This window comes from Misgurnus anguillicaudatus, chromosome 23 (genome assembly GCF_027580225.2).
Source record: "Misgurnus anguillicaudatus chromosome 23, ASM2758022v2, whole genome shotgun sequence".
Classification (NCBI taxonomy): domain Eukaryota; kingdom Metazoa; phylum Chordata; class Actinopteri; order Cypriniformes; family Cobitidae; genus Misgurnus; species Misgurnus anguillicaudatus.
This window is the reverse complement of record NC_073359.2, coordinates 24,809,530-24,827,500: the sequence shown is the minus strand read 5'-3', so window position 1 is coordinate 24,827,500 and position 17,971 is coordinate 24,809,530. Positions and strand designations below refer to the sequence as shown.

The window sequence follows — 17,971 nt, the reverse complement described above, 5'->3', positions numbered from 1 at the left end:
GGAACATATTTCTAAATTCTTAGTGTGAAAAGGTTAGGGTGTATTGTAGGTGTGTTTTTCTTCTCGCTCGACAGACAGACAGCGATAACATTTCATTTAGAAGGCTTAAATAAAGCCAGGAATGTTTGTTTAATGTTTATATGAATAGCCTAAACGTTGCTCAACATAATGATTTGATCTTCATCTTTTTTTTCTAGAGCAAACAATATAATCACTTTGCCATTTTAAGTTGTAACCCGTTTTTTAACTGTTATCTGCATTTTTGTGAGTCTTTAAGCAGGGGATTACATTAGGGTCAAAGATCAATTGTAAAAACCGACCCTGAGGTACTAAAGGATTAACAATCCTTTGCAAAATATTTACAGGAAAGGGTTTTCCGAAAGAGCAGGTGTTTTGTGTCTGTCCATCTGCCCCCCGGAAACAAGTTAACATACCTGTACGTCCAACAAAATGCAAAACAATTTACTTCAAACGAAAGTTTTGGACTTTGTCCCAAATTGCATGCTATGCATACTATTTTTGCAGAATGTACTTAACATGCGTTAACTAGAAAACTAAAAAAAAAAAAATTTAAGGAAAGTGCACTGTGTTGGGTTTGTGTATCCCACAGTGCACTTCTTTTGTAATATCGGCCATCATTTTTACCTCATTGATTCTTTTCACTAGCCTGCCAGGAGTTTAAAAGTTATGCAAAACCAAAAATATTATTTTGCTGTGTTTTAGAGATGATAACAAAATGCCACTCGCTAAATTGAACATGCAAAGTGTTACAGAATATTACATTATGTTCATTTAATCCCACATGTTCTCACGTTACATGTTTACCTCAGTCATCATCTCGGAAGTAAATATTGATATGTTGCAAGATATTTAATTTGTGTAAATAAAAGTCATAACCTTTGGCAGTCTGATAAAATAATGAGTCACGAAAGGCGTTGTAAAAATCGTAGTTGATTTATTGGTGTTCATCTCATTGAGAAGGGAAACTTGAGTTGCGCACATTGCATTATGGGATACTGTTTAGCATGGGCAGTACACTGCACAATTTGCTAACTATAGCAGGTTATTGCATATTAAATGAATGTCTTGGCTGGTGAGGAGTTGCTATAAATTATAAAAATAAAGTTGAAATAACTTAAGCTGATTAAACTTTATTTGATAATTTATACACTGCAAAAATGATTTAAAAAAAGTCTTGTTTTTAGTAAAAATATCTAAAAATTGTTAAATTAAGATGCTTTTTCTTGATGAGCAAAATGACTCAAGAAAATATGTTCTTGAAATCTTGAACATTTTTATTAAACAGTAAATTCAAGAAAAATTCAACAAAAAATTGCTTACCCTATTGGCAGATTTTTTTTGCTTGTTTTATGCACAAAATCACTTAAATTTGATATTTTTGGTCTAAAAACTATACTTATTTTCTTGGGTCGTTTTGCTCATTAAGAAAAAGCATCTTAATTTAAGATTTTTTTATATTTTTACTAAAAACAAGAAAAAAATACTAAGAATTTTTTATTCTTGAAAATCATTTTTTGCAGTGTAGCAACTCCTCGCTAGGCAAGAAAGTTGAAATGAATTGTAAATTCAAGTTGATTAAACTTAAAAAAAGTGTGAAAATTATTTTTTTTGGGTATATTTTTTCATTTTATACATAATATATTATGCATAGTGCAGAAAACAGTATGCAAGTATTATGGTATATTTGAACACTTCTTAATCTTAAATTTTGTAGTCAAGTATTAACAGAGATGTGGGCCTCCAATCAGAGCGAGCACTCTTCAACTGACTCTCAAATTCAAGATTAGTGTTTTCTTAATCCTCTCCTGGCGGCTTTCACCCTTTTTGATGTCTCTATTTTCAAACCCACATCATTCAACTCATTAGCTTATAAGTACAATCTCTATGACCTTAGGTGGGTGTGTCGAAATAGAGACAAGCTCAAACTGTAGAAGGCACTTCGGGGGCCACTTCAGTATTTTACAAAAGCATTTAATTTGTTAATTAGGATTATTAACCAAGTGTCTGCCTGATTTTTTTCTCATGGTCACCTGACCACCTGAAGTGAAATCGTAAGAACATTGTGTTTCATCTTGAATCGTCGTAATGTTGTTAAAACACATAATAAGGCCTGTAATTAGCTAGCAAGAACAACAACCTACCCGAGTTCTTAGTTCCTGTGCCAGCGCCTCCTTGCCATACAAGTCCCGTGGCGGAGCGGCATTCCGCTTTCCCCATTCGGCAATTTGTTGCTCGAGGTTGCGGTTCGACTGTTCCAACAGATTGACATGCTCCACGAAACCTTTAAGCCTCTCATTCAGGTCCCTCAGGGTCCATTTTGGATCCTTAAATCCCTCCATAGGGTCACTGCGCAAAAGAGATCACAGAAAAACATAAGAGCTCATCTTGAGGTTGTGGCAAGCCACACCTCAGGTGACAGGGTGTTTACTAAGCAAATATTTATCTAGAATACATACAAATATGTAGACGTGGCTCTTACAGATGTCGCAAACTCTGTCTTGTCATGATTCTCTGTACAGAGGGTCTCTCTCAGGTCCTTGGGTCTGAAAGCCTATAATACTGCAAGGCAGAATTTGTGTCACGAGTTTTGCCAATGCTTTTGTGCTTACTGATCCTGGATTACAGTCACAAATCACATAAATAGGTCTGTAGATACACATAGCAAGGCACACAGCAGTAGCAAAGTCCAACTTTTTGAGTTTTACGGCTCGTGTAAGCTCGGGTGTTTATATTTGCACTTTAACATAAGCTTCGTGCAACAATATATGTAAATGGTTTGTGTGTATTGCTGCAGGCTGTGGTTGAAAGCGATGAACAATAAATATTTCAGATGCATTTAAAATTGTGAATGCATTTTACATTGGTGTGCTTGGAGTACAAACTGAAGCTCAGCTTTAAGATGAATTTAAGGAGCGGTGGCCTAAAATGCAAAGTTCAACACAGCTCAGGACAAAATATTACTGTATACAAAAAAGGACCAAGAAATATTTATAATAGATAAAATTGCATGCTTTATTAGCTGTAAGCATTTTTGCATGTTTGAATAAAACCTAGATTCCCTAATTTGCCAAAATATTTTGTCAAAAAAATACCTTAAAAGTTTAATGTTTTGTACCATTTGTACCATACACCTCATAGCTATTTTGATAGTTTAATCGCAAACTGGGGTTCGTAAAGGGCCTGGTGGTTCGCGGGCAGTGGCAGCCGGCGACTTCTTTCTCGGAGGGCGCTACATGCGAAGTTCGCCACAACATGCGTGCAGCCCATAATGTGTCTGGTTTCCTTTTTCAAAATATGTGTTCTGCACTTGTAACTATGGGGGCTGCTTACACAAAGCGAGAGAATCCAGAGAAGTTTATTAAACAATCCCAAAAGGGCAGGCAAACACATCCAAAAGGGTAATCAACAAGCATAATCCAAAATGCAGGCAAAGGGTCAAAACCATGAACAACCACAAACAATAACAAGACAACAAACGCTCGGTATGCAGAGTTACAGCTGCCAATACTTCGCAATGTGACGAACAGATTGAACCGGTTTTATAGTGACAAACAGAAAGTACAAAGTGAAGTGTGACATGACAAGATTTCAAAATAGAAGACCGGAAACAGAACATGATGTCAAAATAAAAGACCTAATAACAAAACAAACAGAACACAAGACAAAACCCTTACAGAGCTTTGAGAGACAAACGCGAGCGTCTCTTTTATCATAAACCCTTTAGACGCGTCTGTAGCAGACACTTATTCTGACAAAACACGTGATGCACACAGGATCACTCGATGCACAGAACACATATTTTGAAATTACGAACCACACACATGACGGGCTACATACATGTTATGACGAATTTCGCATCGAGCGCCCTCGAAAAAAGAAGTCACCGGCCGCCACCGGGAAGTAAAAAAAAAAAATTCTCAGAGCCCTGACTACATTTGCATTTCAAACTATGACAGCATCTTTAGCACGCAACCCTTGACAGAGCTGACAAATATCAAATTATTTTGTTATCATTTTGCGCGTCTAGCTCCAGAAAGTAGTTTTAGACTATGATAAATAAATTCCTAAAGTGGTCATTTATTTTCTTATAATGCGTTGTGTTTCTGGTTTCATGTGTTACAGTACTGATCAATCTACATATTTTTCAAAATAAAAGTAAATCAGGATTAAATGTCAGGAGTTTCTGTCGGGATGAAAGTAACACTTGTTACTTTTGTTCCGCTGCTACACTGAAAAAAATGATTCATTCAATTTACTCAATTTTTTAAGGTAAGTGGGTGCAATCAATTTATTTAAGCTACATTTAAACAAAAGTTTTTTGTTTTGTGTTGTATTACTAATTTTTTGTTTAAATGTAGCTTAATTAAATTGATTGCAACCACTTACCTAAAAAAATTGAGTAAATTAAATGAATCATTTTTTTTCAGTGTAATACTGTTGCATTATGTTGAAAATTGATATTATTCTAATTTGATTTAATTTAATTTTCATAGTGTTCAAACTGTTGAAAAAATGATTATTCTCAACAATTCAAGTTTGAACTGGCAGGTTGATTTTGAAACATTTGATAAAACTGAAATTTCAAACGAAAATGTAATTTCATTATTTTTTGCAAAGATAAATGGCAAAATATGTTTGCAGCTACATATAAACAAGATCATAGTCATGTATATTTACTAAAAACAAACGTAACACAAAGTCTTTCTTGTTTTGTTGTGTTACTTTTGATCCACCTGTGTGTTACTTTCGTTCTTGCTGACAGGGTCAAAAGTAACAATGCGCTACTTATGTTCAAAGTGAAATTTGTCATTTTACATTTGTTATTGATAGATCACACTTGTGCGCTATTGACACAGCAAAAATATATCTCTGTCTTAAACAAAACCTCTTAAGTTTCCGAAAAATGGTAGTTTCGCTCCTGCTCTTTCCTACTATATATTCACTGTTGGTTTCCATTTGATTCAATATCATTTACCTTAATGGTTTTTCTATCTATGTGAACTTGTCTTCAGGTTGAGAACATAGTCCTTAGGGCATACTTACACAATACAAACAGCCTTACATAGTCACTCTGGCATCACACAAAAGCTGTTGGATGCGGATTTGTTTGTAATAACATTAACAGTATAGCACTTATATTAATAAAAGCTGAATGAGCTTTAAAGCCACATAACTCTAATTTTTTCCTAAAGCATGCATCCATGCATGCATGCAAGACGAGGTAAAGGCCCGCATGACAACAACAGTAAACTTATGCAATACACAGTGCAAACAATGACGACAGCCTTTGATCAGTTGAAGCCTAAACATCAGAAGATCAATGCAGTAAAAATTCATCAGAAAAAACAAAACAAAAAGCCACTTCACTTACCAACACGCCCTCACCTGGTCCCACCCCTTTATCTGCTTTTACCGTTCCTGCCCAAGTGATTTCCCCTCAAATGAAAGTCATCGGTGTGTGGCGGTTCACAGCCTGGGTGAGAGTCCGTCTGGCTGTGTTGGTATACACCCTTACACATCTGTTTCTGGGGTGTCGACACATCTGGTAGTCACGGGGCTGAGAATGCCGCCCGACTTGCTCTTGCCTCCCGGTGATTCTTGAGAAAACATGTGGTCTTACGATGTATCCTTAAAAGGGAGTGAAGGTAATTAGAGACGGTTAATGACTGTGTGCATGCGCCTGCCTGTCCGACAGTAAATCTGGTAGATGTCCTTGTGAAGAAAATATCTTAGTTAGCTTAGGCATGATAGTTATGAGTGTTCAGAATGCGATATACTATACCTAAAACATGATCATAGTGTAATCCCCAAAAATAAGTAATGCCAGTCATAAGATTCATTAAAAAAAGATAATCCAAGATAATCTGTAATCTGAGGGTGCAAAAAAATGTAAATATTGAGAAAAACACACACACAATAATATGCTGTTATACTCCATATAACTCAATGTACAAACTAGACATTTTTGCACAGGCCTACTAAAGGGTTAAAAAGAAAAATGTTACCTCTTTGCAAAAAGAAAAAACACTAACAATCAAGAATGCATGATAATATGATGTCATGGCTTCACAATTTAAAAAATCTGTTATAATGGAAGTCAATGGGACAAAAACAGCCACGAACAGTAAATGAGGGAGAATTTTTTTTATCTGATGCTGCACACACAAAAACTAACAATGCATTAAAGCCAATGTTTTTACTAATCTTTAACATGCCCAAGACTGTGAAAAAGCTAAAAAAAAATTATGTTAAAAACAGTCCTTTTTCCCAAATCAGTGACATAATTTATGAATGTGGCAATTAAAAAGTTAAATCCTGGAATTTTGGTAGTTTTATTCAAATTTATGCAGAAAAATTGAACAAAATATTAATCCGATACATTTTTACAGCGGTTTAATTTAGTGGATGTTTTCATCCACGAACAACACGGAAGGGTAGTAAATTTGAACATTTGAAGGTTAATATATTTACAGTATGGTAGGAAATTTACAAAATATCTTCATGGATCATGATCTTTACTTAATATACATAACGATTTTTGAACCATACAATGTAATGTTGGCTAATGCTACAAATATACCCATGCGACTTAAAACTTTTTTTTATGATCCAGGGTTACAAATTATTTAAAAAAAAGACGTAAGTGGCGGTCACACGTCATGTTTCATTTCATTTACTTCCATTCATATGCATGCGAATGCATCAGACCAGAAACGGAAGCTTGTTCAAAGATATTTTGCTGCGTACCAAAGTTCAAGTCTGGTGAACTCTGACCTGCAAATGTTTATCAAGTGGAGATATGTGACCAGTAGAAACAGTGGCGGCCGGTGACTTGTTTTTTGAGGGCGCATGATGTGAAGCTTGTCAATTTAGCATTTCATGTGTGTGGCGCGTCATGTTAACCTACGTGCATTACGTGTCATGTCAAAATACGGGCTTGCTGTAGACACTTTGAAGTAGTTTATGATAAAAGAGCATGACCTTTTCTCTATACTACATGCAAAGATGGACGAAGCACTCCCCGCCAATATTGGTTGTGACTAGAAGAGATACAGCAAATGCCAAAATCTCTTGAAATCTCACCAGACGAGTGCTGTTTTCTCCTAATTCAACCCCCAAACTTAAAAAGAACCCATTTCGTTGCCAAAAACCGTTATTTTGTGTATTAGGTATAATATGATGGGTTCACATGGTTTATGGTTAAAAACACATTCTTTTCCACTTACCGTTCATTTGTGTAGCTCCAGATTTCACTCTCTTCCTGAAACACACTGATTTGAAAAACTCTGTATCCCTGATTGGCCAGCTAATCTGTACGTTGTGATTGGCCTGAATGACGACAGTCGGAAATGTGTAGCTCCTTACCATGTTTGAAAGATTCGCTCAAAATGCAATGCTGACAGGAGTTAACTTACAGGCTGTGAGTCTGAAGCGGGAGGAGTTATGATAATGTCGGTCTTTACTACATCACCAATCCCAGGAAGTAAACTGTAGCCTGCAATCCTTGTGTTTGATTTAAAGAGATTTACGTTGGAGACGATAACTCGCGTCATTGTTTACTTTGGGGGTTGTACCTTTTGCATATCGTTAACATGTACTAATACACACTTACACACCAATGGAAATGTAAAAACGTGAACAATAGGTGCTCTTAAACCCTAAACCCAACATCTCACAAGATTTCGGCGTTTTCTGTATCCCTTTGTGCCAAAACCAATATTCGTAGCAACATCCAAAAATATTTGCATGCGGTAACATGGCAGCAGCAGGCGTAGTGATATTACGCACTGCCCGAAAATAGTCCCCTTGGTTGCTTTCAATAGCAGGGGATTATTTCAGGTGCTGCGTGATATCATTGCGCCTCTTGCAGTCATGTTACGGCAGCAAAGTCCTTGATTATTACGCCAGAATTAGAATATAGTTCCTAGTCATATCTGTCTAGAAAATCACAGGTTTGGATTTTCTGTTGGTCTTGGTGCACGGTGTGGCTACAGAAGAGTCAAGTTTTGGGTAGGAAAAATATCAAAACTCTTTGGTTATTGTTTGGCGCGGTGCTGGCGGTCTGGTCAGATTCGGTGGATTGTGCTGAGCTGTGCTGGAAGTGCTGGCGCCGGACTCTGAGATCGGCTGAATGGATTCCAAAATGGTAAAAATCAAATCTTGGAAAAAGAGCATCTTTTTTTTAAGTGTAGTGTCACTAAAGTGTGAACGCCCCTTTAAACATACATGTCAGTGTATTGCAGTTTTTCTCAGTCGCTCTGGAGAATTTCTCATTATTTTTTCAAAACACTTCCACATCATTAAATCAGTTGTGCACAAATTCTCATTGATTTGAACTTTAATACAATCATGCAGTTGATTATGTACAATTGTCTGCTGTTTGCTATACATTTTCTTTTGCTTATGTCCTTTTCATCAAAATACATTATACTGGTTTGTGTTGAAATAGTCTTACACATTAAACCATTCAGAAATTAGTTCATCGCACAAGTAATGACATGCAGAATGGTTGACCTTTTTGTCATAATCAATGAAAGGCAATTTTTTCTTGTTTATGAACAATGACTCAAGGACTTGCTATTTTGATGGGACTGACATGTTCACTGACATAAACATTTACTTTTGAGAGGATTTTGAACAAGTTATACACTTTTACAAATCCATGATGTTTGTACAAATTGTTCTGAGAAATGCATTTTTTTTCTTTTGGTGCACATTTTTTAAAAGATTCAAAATGTCCAAAGCAACTGAGAAAAACGAACCATCTGGCATTTATTTATAATAAAGACACGTGCACGAGTCACATGAGCACCTGCTCACATTTACAACTGTGGTTAATCTGCCAGTACACCTGTTTCATAAAATTGACTTATTGCTTTAAAATCACTTCAAAACTTCAAAAGAGGAAGTTAGTTCGCCGAAAATTTCAAGCGCATGACTGTGTAATCTATTTGTCATAGTGACGTTAATTATAGGATGAAACTCTTCAGCTGACATATTTTGTTTGTTTCATCACATTTCTTGACGTGTAGATCACTTCGAAGACCCTTTAGCTATGAACCTATGCCCTAAAACAACATTTTTATGGATGTGAAAAAAATTGACCGCTTTGTTTATTTAGAATTAATCCATTAACACGATCTGTATGCAAGTAAAACCATTAAACTAATCCAATATGAACAACTTTTGTCTTGCGCAATTTCTTGTGATGAACGTCAATCATTAGTCATCACTATCAGTCAGATGACAGGTGAATATTGTGGTATACAAAGGTGGACGTAAAAGGCATTTGTCACTCCAAATAATCCTTATTCAGCTTAAAATCTTTACATTGCACCCTAACTTTCACTTGTTGTGCTGCTGATGTAACTATAATGATTCACTTCCACTTCCTGTACGGATCTGTACGAAACTTGCCCTTACGTGTCGATTGCATGTAACGTATTGTATGCATAATGTCTTTATTTCACAGAATGTAATCATGTGTTTAATCATCAAGTGTGCAGACAGTGGGTTAGCCACGCCCGGGTCACACCCTTGCCTTGGAAACCACGCTAGGCATGCGACGCTACAATGCTCAGGCATGTCGCAGTAGATACCATGGATACTGCACATTGCTGCGTGTCTTCACTGTCTAAACAAAGAATGCTGAGAAAACAATGTCGATTTACACTAGGGCGGCAGATCGTGAGAAAACGGGTAACGAAGATTAATGTTAGTTTTGCGGCTATTTATGTTTGATAATATATACATAAATACATAACTTATAGATATATCCCAGACAGCAGACGACTCCAGGCTGGATCCGCACCGAAGGCACATACAGTAGATACACAGACAGAAAAATGGCTAAAGAAACAGACAGAAGTACAGAGACTCAGACAAAGAGACTTACAAACAGATGGACAGACAGATGGACAGACTGAAAGACAGACAGTCAGGCATAGAAACTAATGGGGCGTACACACCAAAAGCGAATTTAACAAAGTCAACGCAAAGACACGAATGGATGCGAATTCGCGCAGGGCGACGCGAGTGATGCGAATTGGGCGGAACGATTGCCATGAACATGTCCAATTCACCTCAATTGCATCTTCCGCGTAAATTGAAATAATTCAACTGGAGCGAAAAATTTGCTTGACTCAACGTTAAATCCAAAGCGAGGAACGCCATTTGAATACATGCTTCGCGTTTGATGTGTACGCTCCATAAACGCGAATTCAACGATTTGTGTGAGTAGATTACATACAAAGTCAAAGCAAAGATGCGAATAGATGCGAAATTGATGCGAATGATGGGAATTGGGCAGCGCGATTGCCACAAACACACGCTATTCATCTCAAACGCATCATCTTCTTTTTGAAATAATGCAACCCAAACGAAAAATTTGACTGACCCAACATTAAATCAACGTTGCTGCGTACGCACCAAAAGCAAAGCATTGCGTTCCTCACTTTAGATTACTCGCAGGATTTAACTTCGTGTAATGCAAATTTTTCATTTGAGTTGAAATTTTTGCGTTGCGTCATTGCATTGACTTGCATGTAATCTGCTCACCTCACGCAAATCGTTGATATTGCGTTTGGTGTATACGCTCCATTGGAAGGACAGACAAGAAACAACAGACAAACACTCAGACAAAAAGACTTATGAACATATAACAGGAAAGACAGATAGATGGACAGACTGAAGGACAGATGGACAAAGAGTCAAATAGACCAAGGAATAAATAGACAGGCCAAGAGACAGACAAACAAACAGACAATCACACAGAAAGACAAACAGTCAGACATGACTTAAGGACAGATAGACAGAAAGACAGAGAGCCTGAGAGACAGACAGACAGACAGACAGAAGTACACTCACAGACAAATAGACAGGTTAAGAGACAGTCAGATATAGACTTAACGACGGATGGGGAAGACAGGCAGATAGATAGATAGAAAGAAAGACAGACAGACAGGCAAATAGAGAGACATAAGTACACACACAAACACACATAGAGGTTGAGAGACAGACAAACAGACAGACAGACAGGCTGAGAGAGAGACAAACAGGCAGATAGAGAGACAGAAGTACACACACAAACACATAAACAGGTTGAAAGACAGACAAACAGACAGTCAGTCAAACAGAGAGACTTAAGGACAGATAGGTGGAAAGACAGACAGGCAGTTTGAGAGACAGACAAAGACTTCACGACAAATGGGAAAAGACAGAAGGACAGATAAGAGACAGACAGATAGATGGACAGATTGAAGGACAGATAGATAGACAGGGAGACAGAGAAAGAGACAGACAGGGAGACATAGAGACTTGAGGACAGGTGCTGTAGGTGGAAATACACACAAATAGAAAGTAAGACAGACAGGCTGAGAGACAGACAGGTAGATAGAGAGACAGAAGTAGACACACAAACACAGACAGGTTGAGAGACAGACAGTCAGACAGAGAGACTTAATGAAAGTTAGATGGAAAGACAGACAGATAGATATAAAGACAGACAGGCTGAGAGACAGACAGGCAGATAGAGAGAAAGTAGTACAGACACATAGACAGGTTGACAGACAGAAAAACAGACAGTCAAACAGAGAGACTTAAGGACAGATAGGTGGAAAGTCAGACAGATAGATATAAAGATAGACAGACAGGCTAAGAGACAGACAGGCAGACAGACAGCCAGAGACTTAAAGACAGATACTGTAGGTGGAAAGACACACAAATAGAAAGTAAGACACACAGGCTGAGAGACAGACAGGCAGATAGAGAGACAGAAGTAGACACACAAACACAGACAGGTTGAGAGACAGACAGTCAGACAGACAGACAGAGAGACTTAATGAAAGATAGATGGAAAGACAGACAGATAGATATAAAGACAGACAGGCTGAGAGACAGACAGGCAGATAAAGATACAGTAGTACAGACACATAGGCAGGTTGACAGACAGAAAAACAGACAGTCAAACAGAGAGACTTAAGGACAGATAGGTGGAAAGACAGACAGGCTGAGAGACAGACAGACAGTTTGAGAGACAGACAAAGACTTCACGAAAAATGGGAAAAGACAGAAGGACAGATAAGAGACAGACAGATAGATGGACAGATTGAATGACAGATAGATAGACAGGCAGACAGACAGAGAAAGAGACAGACAGGGGGACATAGAGACTTGAGGACAGGTGCTGTAGGTGGAAAGACACACAAATAGAAAGTAAGACACACAGGCTGAGAGACAGACAGACAGATAGAGAGACAGAAGTAGACACAAAAACACAGACAGGTTGAGAGACAGACAGTCAGACAGACAGAGATACTTAATGAAAGATAGATGGAAAGACAGACAGATAGATATAAAGACAGACAGGCTGAGAGACAGACAGACAGATAGAGAGACAGTGGTACAGACACATAGACAGGTTGACAGACAGAAAAACAGACAGTCAAACAGAGAGACTTAAGGACAGATAGGTGGAAAGTCAGACAGATAGATATAAAGATAGACAGACAGGCTGAGAGACAGACAGGCAGACAGACAGACAGACAGAGACTTAATGACAGTTTCTGTAGGTGGAAAGACACACAAATAGAAAGTAAGACACACAGGCTGAGAGACAGACAGGCAGATAGAGAGACAGAAGTAGACACACAAACACAGACAGGTTGAGAGACAGACAGTCAGACAGACAGAGAGACTTAATGAAAGATAGATGGAAAGACAGACAGATAGATATAAAGACAGACAGGCTGAGAGACAGACAGGCAGATAGAGAGACAGTAGTACAGACACATAGACAGGTTGACAGACAGAAAAACAGACAGTCAAACAGAGAGACTTAAGGACAGATAGGTGGAAAGTCAGATAGATAGATAGAAAGAAAGACAGACAGGCTGAGAGACAGACAGGCAGATAGACAGACAGTAGTACAGACACAAAGACAGGTTGAGAGATAGTCAGAGACTTCACGACAAATGGGGAAAGACAGAAGGACAGAGAAGAGACAGACAGATAGATGGACAGATTGAAGGACAGATAAAGAGACAGACAGGCAGACATAGAGGACAGGTACTGTAGGCGGAAAGACAGGCAGATAGATAGAAAGTAAGACAGAGAGACAGAAGTAAACACACAGACAGATAGAGGCCAAGAAACAGTCTAGGCCAAGAAACAGACAATCACACAGAAAAACAAACAGTTAGACATTGAGACTTAAGGACAGACAGGTGGAAAGACAGCAGACAGACAGACAGACAGACAGACAGACAGACAGACAGACAGACAGACAGACAGACAGACAGACAGAAAAGAGATAAACAGCCAGATCTGACAGGCTGAGACACACACACACACACACACACACACACGCACACACACGCGCACACACACGCGCACACACACGCGCGCGCGCAAACACTCACACACACAAAACAACAAGCAGCCAGACAGAGTATTTAACGACAGATAAGCGGACAAGCAGACAGACAGACAGACAGACAGATAGATATGCAGATGCAAAAACATAATTAACTGAAACGAGACACAAACTGTCTTTTGGGATTAAGTAAGACTGAAAGTTACTGAACTATCAGCAGCATCAATCAAGTTTTTGTCTCCTGATGAAACGGCCACATTGTTCCCCAAACATGAAACATCGTCCCATTCGTCTGCTTCATTATGGGTCATTGTGACTGCATGCGTCTGCCCAAACCGCACCGAGACTTAAAATAACATGAAAGGGAAACGTTTCATATCCACATCAAACAAAAGATTTAAAGAAAAGAAACATGCACGGTCAATGACGGCACACAATGACTTTAAAAGGAAATTATGTAAAGGGTGTCATTCGTTTTCCATTAGCAAACATAAAGGCGGCAGTTAGTGAAAATTGGGTTCATCGGGGTGAATAGTGAAATCTACCTGAACTGAACGTATGGTCAATAAAAATACTAAATTAGAATTAAAACCAAGTCATTTCAATAGTCAGTCAGTGATGATGACATCATCATAAATAGGCCGATATTTACACCTTTAAACATTATAATTACTTCATCATTCAAAGTATTTAATATTGCAAAACAACATGACTAACTAAAGGATCCAAGTGTCAGTTTGAATGTCTCAACCACATTAAAGAGTCATCTTAAAAAACCCGAACATCGATATCAACAAAAGCTGTTCGTGTAAAGGGTTTAAGGTTACTAAATCTCAATGGTTGACTTTTACAATACAAGTCTTCAATTTGCTATTACACTGGTTTGGTAATCGCCCCGGGTGCGAAAAGAGACTCAAAGTCTCGGAAAATAATTAAGTAAAGGAGTGTCTTTGATGATTGAATCCCAAACAGGGATGGGCACATTGCTCTCATTTAGACCCGTCAAACTGGTCCAGGTGACACACTAAACCGTTGGTTTTTCCTATTACCACGTTACCCTGACCTCTAATCAGTCTTAAATGTGTTCGGACCCGTGCTGTGTAAACAACACAGATATTTAAAGTATGGCGGTGGGCACGTTTCCGGTAATTGTTTGGGGGGAACGTTTTTTTTTTGGGGGGGGTTAACGGTTGCATCTTGCCTAACATGAATGTAACAATGTTTTAAAGTTAAAGTTAAAAGCTATTTAATATGTGCTTACATAGATATTATAATGCTGGCTATGGTTTTAAATTTCATATTTATAGTAAATTGAATCAATGTTTATGTTTTCACTGAAAAAGTGATCAAGTACAGCAGGTACTGACAAAGGGTTTTTATTGTTTTGACTACGATTAACACCTACATGGATCGTCTTACCGCCGCCCAAAAACATGGGCTGGTATCAGGAATGATGTCTCTGTTTATGTCTACTGTAAAAGTTATAGCAAACATTTCATCTTATTCCTTAAAAGTGCATATTAACCAGCATTCGGCAGACACTTTTATCCAACGTGACTTAAAGTGCATTCAGAAAATACTTTTTTGTGTTTGCATTGCTAACACAATGCTCTGCCAATTGATCTACGGGATGAAAAAATCCGTGACTAAATCAAAGTAAAATCATTCACGGTCAAAAAATAAAGATCAAACAATCTTCCACAGCTGTCACCGGGGCGGTACCCTTTCATAAAGTGCACCTTTGCACCAAAACAGTTCATATTAGTACCTCAAAGGTACCAAATGTACCTAAATGCTACATATTAGGACCATTTAAAAGAGGATGATCCAGTGACAGCTCACTGTAAAAAAATACTTTGCTGCCTTAATTTTTTTTTGTTGAATCAACTTGGATTTACAAGTCATTTCAACTTACTATTATTATCTTGACAAAAGATTAGTTGTTATAACTACAGGTGAGTTGTTATAACTTATAAAATATAGTTGGGAAAAGTCAACTTAGTTTTATAAGTTGTGACAACTCATCTCTATTGACATGACTTGTAAATCGGAGTTGATTTAACAAAAATTTTAATGCACACTGTAAAAATACTTTGCTGCCTTAAAATTTTTTATTGAATCAACTCGGATTTACAAGTCATTTCAACTTACTATTATTTATCTTGACTAGAGATGAGTTGTTATAACTACAGGTGAGTTGTTATAACTTATAAAATATAGTTGGGAAAAGTCAACTTAATTTTATAAGTTGTGACAACTCATCTCTGTTGACTTGTAAATCGGAGTTGATTTAACAAAAAATGTTAATGCACACTGTAAAAAATACTTTGCTGTCTTAAAATTTTTTATTGAATCAACTTGGATTTACAAGTCATTTCAACTTACTATTATTTATCTTAACTAGAGATGAGTTGTTGTAACTACAGGTGTTGTTATAACTTATAAAATTAAGTTGACTTTTCTCAACTATATTTTATAAGTTGTTACAACTCATCTTTGTTGACATGACTTGTAAATCTGAGTTGATTTAACAAAAAATTTTAAGGCAGCAAAGTATTTTTTTACAGTGAAGCAAAGTATTTTTTTTACAGTGCAGCAATGTATTTTTTACAGTGTAGGAAGCATTTTTGACCATGCATTTCTTTAAATTAAAAATTCGTTTTTTTTGTTTGTTTTTTGGCATGACAAAGCTTTCGAAGAAAAGTATAATCATTGCCCTTATACAGATGCACTGACAGATTCATAAAGAAACCTAACCCAAAAATACACAAAACTTAAGCTTTCCTTTGTTTTGACAATTTGTCCACACTGGGTGGGACTGAAGATGTGATGATGACGTAAGAGAAAGGTGTCAGACATGGGTGGGCTTGAACTCACACCACCACCACCACCGCACTGTAAAAGTGAAACGTTTCACTTTTACAGTGCAGAAATCCTTTTAATTATTTTGAAGACGAGTTTAAGATGAATGAAGATTCACCCTGGAAAAGATGATGATGATGATGAGGTATGTGGGGAGTGGATAGATAACAGAAATTCGAACACACCCTTATAAGTAAAAGTGAACACAATGGATTTGCAGGAGCTTACTTCTTCAGGAAGCAGGTGCTGCGAATACTAAAGGGAAAGTAATGACTAATGCAATGATGCAAAGAAAGACCAAATCACTGTGAATAGATAAGACAGGAGATATGTCATACTTATGCACGCTAGCCTGCGCATGTGTCCTTCAACACTACATTTGCATGCTTCTGCTAATGTGCCACCTTTGTACAGCGTGTTTTACATATACCACATATGAATGACTTTCAACGTTGCGTGTGCCTTTGATCTGGTTACTTTAAAGTCTAATAATAGGGCACAAACACAAATAATTTTTTACATAATTATATGCAGCATGACATTCAAGCAACTTAATTACTTACTTTTTAAAGTTTTGACTTGTGATGAGTTAAAATAACTTAAAAAATCAAGTTGAAATTGTTTAACTTAATTTGTTAAGTTAAAGTAACTAAAATATATGTAATAGCTATATGGGACATATTTTCTATCCAAATGACCTTTTCAGTCTTATTGTAGGGTGTTAACACTGACTATAATTAGCTCGGTTAGCATTATGACCTGATACGGATCAGTTAAAGCAGAAATTGTCATATACTCTCACGGCTAATCTGGGTGTGATGGTGTACTAGTGGATTAAAGTCCTCATTCTGCACATACCACATGGGTCGATTGCTTTACACCAGTCACAGGACAAGTTGTAACAGTTTATAATAACTTTCAATCATAAGATAGGCTTATATAATTCATGTTGTTAATGTGATAAACTCAGACAGTATTGTCATGTCTTCAATTTAATTGTCGTGACTCAATTTAATTGCTCAAGATTTAAGGATTACAAGAAAAATGAATAATGTATGTAAGTGTACATGGAGAGGTTTGGTGGAAGGGGAGGGTGATCCCTTTCTTTACTATTTTTTTTAATGTAATGCATCAAATTTGCTAAATGTATTTTAAATAAAAGTATATTGTTGTCTGAATATAAAAAAACTGTTTGTTTAAAATAGTTACAAACAACATTAATATTAAAATATAAGCTATATTTAAAAGCACATATATTACATTATACATACAGTGTGCATACTGTACAATATATTATTATTTTTATTTACTATATAACAATTAAGTGTGGTTTTAATACAGTAACCATAGTTTAACTAAAGTAGTATCAAAATATTAAAAACTACACTGTCAAAAATAAAGGTACAAAGCTGTCACTGGGGCAGTATCCTTTAAAGGGGTTCGTAATATGTACCTTTTAGGTACAAATAAGTATCTTTGAACTGCCAATGTGTACCTTTGAAGTACTAATATGCACTCTTTGGGTACAAAGGTGTACCTTTTTGAAAGGGTACTGTCCCAGTGACGACTTTTGTACCTTTATTTCTGAGAGTGTATTGTAAAAATATTAACAAGTTTATCAAAATAAAAACATTACACTTTCACTAAAATGAACTTGAGTATTTTATATAATCTATATTAGATCATATCAAACAGATATGCTATTGCTAACTATAA

General features: G+C 36.9%; 1 protein-coding gene across 4 annotated transcripts in view; it reads right to left on the bottom strand.

Annotated features, from left to right (window-relative positions):
* krt222 (keratin 222) overlaps positions 1–5,846 on the bottom strand; it is an 18,391-nt gene extending 12,545 nt beyond the window's left edge. The window contains exons 1-3 of one of the 4 annotated variants that reach the window (XM_055216893.2): positions 5,393–5,846; positions 2,501–2,580; positions 2,163–2,367 (exon numbers count right to left, since the gene is read on the bottom strand). In XM_055216893.2, the coding sequence (XP_055072868.2) occupies positions 2,163–2,367; positions 2,501–2,526 (231 nt within the window). In that variant the 5' untranslated portion in view covers positions 2,527–2,580; positions 5,393–5,846. Of the gene's footprint in view, positions 1–2,162; positions 2,368–2,477; positions 2,657–5,392 lie in introns of those variants that run through there. The other 3 variants (XM_055216896.2, XM_055216894.2, XM_055216895.2) reach the window with 3 other exon arrangements.
* Positions 5,847–17,971: the final 12,125 nt, after the last annotated feature.